Raw genomic sequence first — 7,549 nt, forward strand, 5'->3', positions numbered from 1 at the left:
TGCAATGCCAACACTATCTCTTAGCACAACTGCATTTTATTTTTCCAAGAAAGTATTATTATACAATTTAGTTCGATGGCTTGTGTCAAAATTTCGACAAGCCTTTGGTGACCTTGTCTCTCTTAATTTGTCAAGCAAAAATACTATTTACAGAGTTAACACAATATAAATGTACATTTGGATTGCTTGTATGAATTGTCTTATATCAAATTCATTGGGGGGAGGGGGGAAGGAAGAGAGGGGGGAGAGGGGAGCGAGCTATGAATCCATTGCAATTAAAGTTCTAAAAATATAGAGTGGCCACATAAGCATTCGCATTATGAGAGAGAGAGAGAGAGAGAGAGAGAGAGAGAGAGTTAGTGGAATGTGGAAAATCTATAGTGAAGAATGATGTATAAGGATTCAAATATGTGCAAGGGTGTAGAGAGTATGTCTACGTATGTCTTCACCTCAAAGATCTCACACTTTGTGAACATCGAGGGCAGTCTCCACGATCAGTAGCCTTGAAACCTGAGATTAGAACTAACTGAGTGTGTGGAGGCTGGGGCCGGTAAATAGCCAACAAAAAATGCAATAAATAATGCATGTTGGCTGTATTAAATGCAGTCGACTGTACGGCAACTGTCCAACCTATTGAAAACTGTCCAACTTGTCTTGCTATGCCACGTGGTACCTGCTCTGCCTACTACTTGTTTGCTGATGTGAGCTACACGGACTGTCAGCCACATGGTGTGCTTGGTACAATTGTAGAAAACTTCGTAGAACTAGAACTGCATGTCTAGGAAATGCCAATATCTAAAAAGTGCTAGCTAAAAAGAACAAAGTGGAACTCACGTCAATCATAACTGATCAACCCTTTGAAAAATGGGATAAAGACTTTATGGGAGTCATTAGTCCAATAGTGCAGTACTCTCATAGACAATACATCATTGTTGCTACATGCTATACGACCAAATGGACTTAGGCTAGGGACACTTGAAAGCATGATGATAGAGTCAGGACTTAAATCTTGTGGAGAGCAAATCATTTCTAGACTCGGTTGTCCCATCAAGATAGCAAGCAACCATGAAACACACTTTGTAAATTAAAGTCATTGAGTATCCACTCGCTATATTCAGGGGCCATTCGTAGAAAGTCAAGTTCGCATTACCCTCACGCGAATTGGATGCCCAAAACAAGCTTCAACAAAAAGGCCTCACGGACACCCTAAAAGGAAAGAGGTTTGAGAGAGGGCATCGTGAAAAGTGATTCACACCTGATCCTTGGGCCATGGGGAATAGACCTCAAGGAGTCACGACACAACAGAGTCTAAACACGGTGTTTATGTATAAGTTCTCGCCGGCAATTTGGGCCCCATTCTCGCATTTTGGAAGGCAATCGTGCCTCTGGCTGTCAAAGTGGAAGACCGATGGATGGATGGATGAAAGAGAGCGCAAAAAGGGGGCCCCACAAAGGGCTTCCTTTTCTGCGAGTGGGCGGTCCTTGTCACATGATGGATCATGGGTGCGAGCGGTGAATGTAAGCAAGCATCGGGATGCCCCCCCCCAAACAAATTTTGTCAACCCCTCTCACTCAGTCACTGTCTCTGTCTATCAAGCCTTGTATTATGTCTGTCTATCTTTGCTTGCGGTTTCGTCTCGCATTTCTTGGCAACGCCTGCAGCGTGTATTTCTCTGCCACCATACACAGGCTAGGCTCCATATATGCTCTTACACTCTTCTGCCACAATCTACAGCCCTGCCTGCCAATTTGACCGGCTCTCGTCAGAGAAGAAAAGACCTCTCTACCGCAGCGAAAAGGAAACACCATGACATTATTTTTTCGAAATCCCGATGTTGTTTTTTTCGGATCTCTTCTTTTGAATTCCTTTGTAGCCTTGTAAAAACAACCGTCGCCCACCATCCCCCCACACACACAGCCTTTCATTCACTCACAGAAGAGTCATCCCCGGCATGCCATCCTTATCGCCGTGGTCGTCATCATCGTATTCTGTTGCCAGAAGAAGAATCTCTGGCTTTTCGAGTGAGGAATCATGAGAGAATGGCCCTGGTGACTTGCTCCTGTCGGCACGTCTTCTGTAGACTGTGATTCGTGGTTATTTCATACTCTATTAGTCGTCTATATACATATATGATATCTATTATCACGCAAGAACCTATTACTAGGCTATTAGTCTATTGTCATCTATATACATATCACTCAAGAACCCATTTGCTTTCCCAACGCACAGGAAAAGGAGGCCCTCAGCCCTTGTCCATCTCTCATTTCACAATCGCTAGTAGCTGCTGAATGAGTTTTCCAGGTTCCAACTATTGGGTATAGTACCGAACTGTGATTGAGATTTCCCTCTGATCGGTCTCGATCCTTCCAAGTCGAACTTTTCAGAACCAGTTCTCCTTTCTGCTCTCCTTCCCTCTCTCATATCATGTGCATCTGTTCGCGCTCTAACCCTGTTTCGCATTGATCTGCAGCACTTGGGAGCTATGTTTGGATAACCTTCTCTGTTCTATGGATACAGGGGATTAGTATTCTCTGCTACAGATGTTTGATCTTCTTGGTCTTTTGGATATAGGAGGTGATCGGTATTCTGCTCTTATATATTCAGTTGATTACAATCCTCCGGTGCCTGCTAGTCCCTCTTCGAAGCGTTGGATGGTGTAAGCAGTCATGGCCGCAGCGTCCCCTCCACCTGCGCCACCATTGCTGAGTTGGAGAGGGATGCAGGCATGGTCAGTGGGGTGCAGGGTGCCGTCCCTGTGCAGGATGTTCGTGATAATGAAGGCCAGGAAGCTTGCGAGGGCAAAGAGGAGGAAGAGGAGAGAGTCATCAAAGGCAGCATGCAGAGGAGAGCAAGAGCATGAGGAAGCGGCAAGGGAGGAAGACGAGGCTGAAGAAGAGGAAGCAGAAGAGCAGCGAGGGGGATTTGCGCCAAGCCGCCTCTCGTTCGCAAGCTGCTGTACGGCGGTCTGCGTTGGCGAGGCGAGCGCACGGGCGGGGCCAGAGGCCGGTGCCCCACACCGGGCCGGCGGCGGCAGCGATACAGAAGGGGGCAGCCCTGCACAGTTCCTGATAAGCCACCTGTTCTCCGCCGCGGCAGCGGGGGCGGCGAGGAGGAATTCGGATGCGAGCCGCCTCTCGACGTCGTCGTACGAGCGGGTATCGGTGGAGTACGGCGCAGGCGGGGCCGGGGGTGGGTTGGAGCTGCCGCGGGCAGTGAAGCTGGGGATGCCGCTGGCGGAGGCGGTGGACGGCGGGGGCGGCTGCTCGCCCTTCGGGGGGCGCCACTCGTTCTCGCAGCCGCGCTTCTCTTCCTCGTCCTCGCACTCCAACACCTCCTCCGCCACCTCAGCCTCCGCGCTGAGCGCCCGCCTGGCCCAGTCCTCCAGCCGCCTCAAGGACACGTACGCCCGCATCAGCCACGATCCCCACGTGACCCACCTCTTCTCCGGCAACCAGTTCCTCACCCACCTGTCCGCTGCCCCCGTGCCGGCCTCCTGCCCGCATGAGAACGCGCGCCTCCGCCCCTCCTCTGGCCTGGTGCGCCGCTGCCCTTCCAGGGACGCCGATCTCAAAGACAGGATTATCTTCTTCATCTGAACAATTTCCAGATTTTTGAAATAAATAAACGGTGAGGCTTCTTCCTCCTCTTGATTTACTTGTACAAACAAATATGCAGGACTTTGAGCATGCTTAATGTGACCTCTCCTGCGCTTGAATTTGTCAACTTATGTAGGCTTACCACCTGTGTTTTTCGAATTATAAAATTGTGTGTTTATATATATAAATATAAATATAAATATAAATATATATAATATGTCTCATTATATCCTCCGTGGATGTTTGAACCATATAAGGCTACAACCTCCAGGCTCCGACTGTGAGACTGGTTTTCGGACTTATAATAATACATATTTTTAAGTTTCTTCAAGAATGTTTGTAAAATAATCTCAAAGAATGTTTGGACTTGTAAGAGAGTCAACCACACCTAAGGACCTCATTTATGAGAGACAACATTCTTCAGGTCACACTATCCAAATGTAAATACCCTGCACATTTTGTGAGATGTTACTTTGCAAGTATGTTAGAGTGGGGTCATGCACATGTGTAAGTATAGGACCCTTTACATGTCAAACAAGTAAAGTTTGCTAGGTGTGATATGCCTTTATTCTTTCTTTCTTACTAAATTTGTAGTCACCTTTGCTTTTGAATGCAAGTAGAGACTCAACTTCTAGCAACACTCTTAGTGTCGCAACCTACATGCATCAAGTCAAATGTTTTCACCTAAGAAGCTTTTAAAGTAGTTGGGAAGAGATCCTCTAGATGAATGTCACTTCTTTTTTGGTACAAGGATGCATCTTTCTACCACATTTTTAATAAAGTAAAGGGGAGTAGAGACACAAGGGTAGTGAAAATAAGAATGTAGTACTATTTAAGGGACTCGATACAAGAATGGCTCACTTTAACATAGAGTAGAAGGGGCTGAGCAACACTCCATGGAGAATGTGCACACAATACGATAGCTATGTTTCAGTCCTCTCTCACGTGTTAAGTGAAACAATTACTTTGACCATTTCATTTATGAAGAGAATAGCATAGTAGCATGAAGTTAAGCCCTGCAATGTGAAGAATGAGCTCAACATTCATGCATTGTCTTTATTTTTCAATCTTGTACAACAAGGACCACTAAAGTGAGCACTCCAAAATATCTCATGTGAAACCAAGAAATTGGTCCTTAAGATGTTATTGAATATTGTCAACTACTAGCCTTAAGTCATTATGATATTTGGATCTTGTAGGGTTGGCCTATTCTTTTCAACTTTTTCTATAAGAAAGTCCACCTCAATGGCTCTTTGGACTTGCCCATGATCTGCATCTCCTTACACACAAAAGTATTGAATATGTATGCTATGATTTATTGTTTGTTAGCAACCTTCTAAGTATTGTGCATATTTAAGTGTCGGTTATGAGATAAGTGTTCTAGCTATGTTTGAGGCCTTCATATGTACATTTCATGTTTATTATGAGGTGCCTAAAGTCTATTGCCGTACACATTAAGAAATTTCTCCTATTTCTAGTTAATCAAGTATTGCAACACATAAGAAGGTGAGACCTAGGGAGCAAAACATCAATCCTCATCATGATATTGGATATTGCATCCTAATCAACGCCTCTTATTGAACTAAGTATTGCAAGGGAAAACTTAACCTCATTGGCTATTTGTAATCATTAAAGTTGGTTCCCTTATGTATGTATTTATCCAACACTCGAGTTAATGAGTGTAATATCACCATGTACACTCTCTCTATCTTATATATATATTGCCTAGTCAAATCAGCCCTTGTATGTTCAACTTATCACATGCACATGATCCCTTGCTTATGGAGATGAAAGTTACAAATAGAGGCAATGAAGAGTATGATAGTGTCATTGATGGAGTTGGCAAGGAAGAAGGTACTTCAATAGTTTGTGAACTCTATGCGTCTTCATATTCTTGCTCTCTACCTTGGTCAGTTCCTTAGAAGAGTCTTAAAACAAAGCTACTCTCACAAGAATGGCAGTGATGTGAGCTATCATGAGAAATGATGTTGATGTGGAATGTGATGAGAAAGATGTTCATGTGGAAAGTTAGTAAAGTTGTGCACATGCTATAGAAGGGTATGATGAGGGTTAGAACTATGTCAAAGGCCATCACCTTTGTGCCACCACATGTGGATGCACCACTTGCTACATGATGATGGTGGTGAGGTCAATAGCAAAGTAGCCCTTGACTATATATTGAAACCATTGGAGGAGAGATTACCACATGAAAGCTTTGCAAGAAATAAAAAAGTCAATTAGCTTGCTAGTGAAAAATCATCATTTCTTAATTAGAGAGGAGGATCATCATTTGAGCCCTTCAACTTGTGCGTGATTTGCATCTTAAGATAGTTACTATTATGCCCTAGGATATGCATGTAACTACATACATAAGCCACAAATAGAATATGAATACTTTTTAAGGCGCAAATCATTACTACATTATCAAGGGTATTTGTGATATGTCAAAGTTGAATTATTGTTATTAGCTTGTTTCATATGTGTGCCAAGTTTATGCAACACTTTTGAAAATCTACTTGCAATTGATAGCATTATGATAATGAAACCTATCGAGCCACAACTCCTTGTAATTTTGATACAGGGATAATGTAAACAAATAATGAGTGCCCGTGACATTTAACATAGTGGCATGTGGTTCCAAGGTGGATGTGTTGATAATCTAAACAAATAATGGGTGCTAATTGCATACACACTCACTTCGTGTTTTCATATTGAGAGATCTTGATGATTCACTTATCAAATCACAATAATAGAAGTTCAAAATCAATGGCAATGGGCTCTCTAAACTATAACACACATGTTCTCAGAGATAGTTATGTTTCAGTGAAAAACGAGGGATTTTGAAGCGAATGAGGAATTGGGATAAATAAAAAGATAGTTATGTTTTAGTGAAAAACGAGGGATATTGAAGCGAATGAGGAATTGGAATACTGAATCTTTTCATAAACTTCTTTCTTTTCTTCTTCTTCTTTCCATCCTTGGTAAGAGTGGAGGGTCTTATATGCTTATTCTTCTTCTCTTAATGTAGGCATATTTTGGTGGACGCGAAAGAGTAAAGGCGTTGGATCATAGCACTTGGATTGTGAAACCATTTTTAAGACTTTTAAGATTTTAGACTACAATGCATGAAGATAAGTTGGTGAGTTCATTACATCTCAAGCCTATCTTGTGTCCTTGCCTTCTAAGGTTAAGGAGAAGGATGTATGGTTGGTTAGAGTAGAGTGTTGAGATGACTATGTGAGAGGTAGTTGACCACGGTGAGTTGTAGCTTTTGAAAAAATAGAAGTCCATCCAATATCTCGATTGTTGTGCATTTAGCCCAACATTTTGGATCCTTATTGGGATAAGGCCGATGCAACTGCAAAAACAATTTCTATGATATCATTGAGACTTAAAGATGCATATTGTCTATCAACATTGACAAATGAGCAATAGATGACATAGATACTATCTACAATTCGACATTGTGAAGCAAGGTTTTAATAAGGATGATCAACCTTGACTAGACAATGAACTCAATGGAATGTTCACTAAGTCACAACCAACCAGCTATAAAACAACAATACATCAGCCTTTAATGCCTCAAGTAGTCAAGGTGGAAGAACAACATACGATATAAAGGACTCTAGTTATTAGTTTTCTTTTTCCACAACACATATAAGAATAAGAGATTGTTGACGACAAAAGTATCCAAAACCCAACATGTCTATTTAGTCCTTGCTAACACAGCCATAACACAACGTGATAGTTTTTGAGCCACTTGCACATTTGCCCTCAAGAGAGTGTTCGACAACAAAAGCACACTAAAACCAACATGCCTATTGTAGTTCTTAAGAGCAAGGCCACAACACAATGTGATAGTTTTTGAGCCACTTGTACTATCACCCTCAAGTTCAAACAAGAACACACAGAAAAATAGCCTCTATAATAATCATAACAAAGCAATGCCTTT

The 7,549-nt window shown here is 42.5% G+C and overlaps 1 protein-coding gene across 1 annotated transcript; it reads left to right on the top strand.

Moving 5' to 3' along the window:
- Positions 1–1,569: 1,569 nt before the first annotated feature.
- LOC148019943 (uncharacterized) lies at positions 1,570–6,932 on the top strand. Its single transcript, XM_087700147.1, has 2 exons — positions 1,570–3,628; positions 6,626–6,932. Exon 1 carries the CDS (start codon positions 2,668–2,670, stop codon positions 3,595–3,597), a length of 930 nt encoding a protein of 309 aa, XP_087556273.1. The 5' UTR covers positions 1,570–2,667; the 3' UTR covers positions 3,598–3,628; positions 6,626–6,932.
- Positions 6,933–7,549: the final 617 nt, after the last annotated feature.

The sequence above is a fragment of the Lygodium microphyllum genome, chromosome 19, assembly GCF_053477565.2.
Source record: "Lygodium microphyllum isolate KBCC chromosome 19, Lygodium_microphyllum_v1.1.10, whole genome shotgun sequence".
Lineage (NCBI taxonomy): Eukaryota > Viridiplantae > Streptophyta > Polypodiopsida > Schizaeales > Lygodiaceae > Lygodium > Lygodium microphyllum.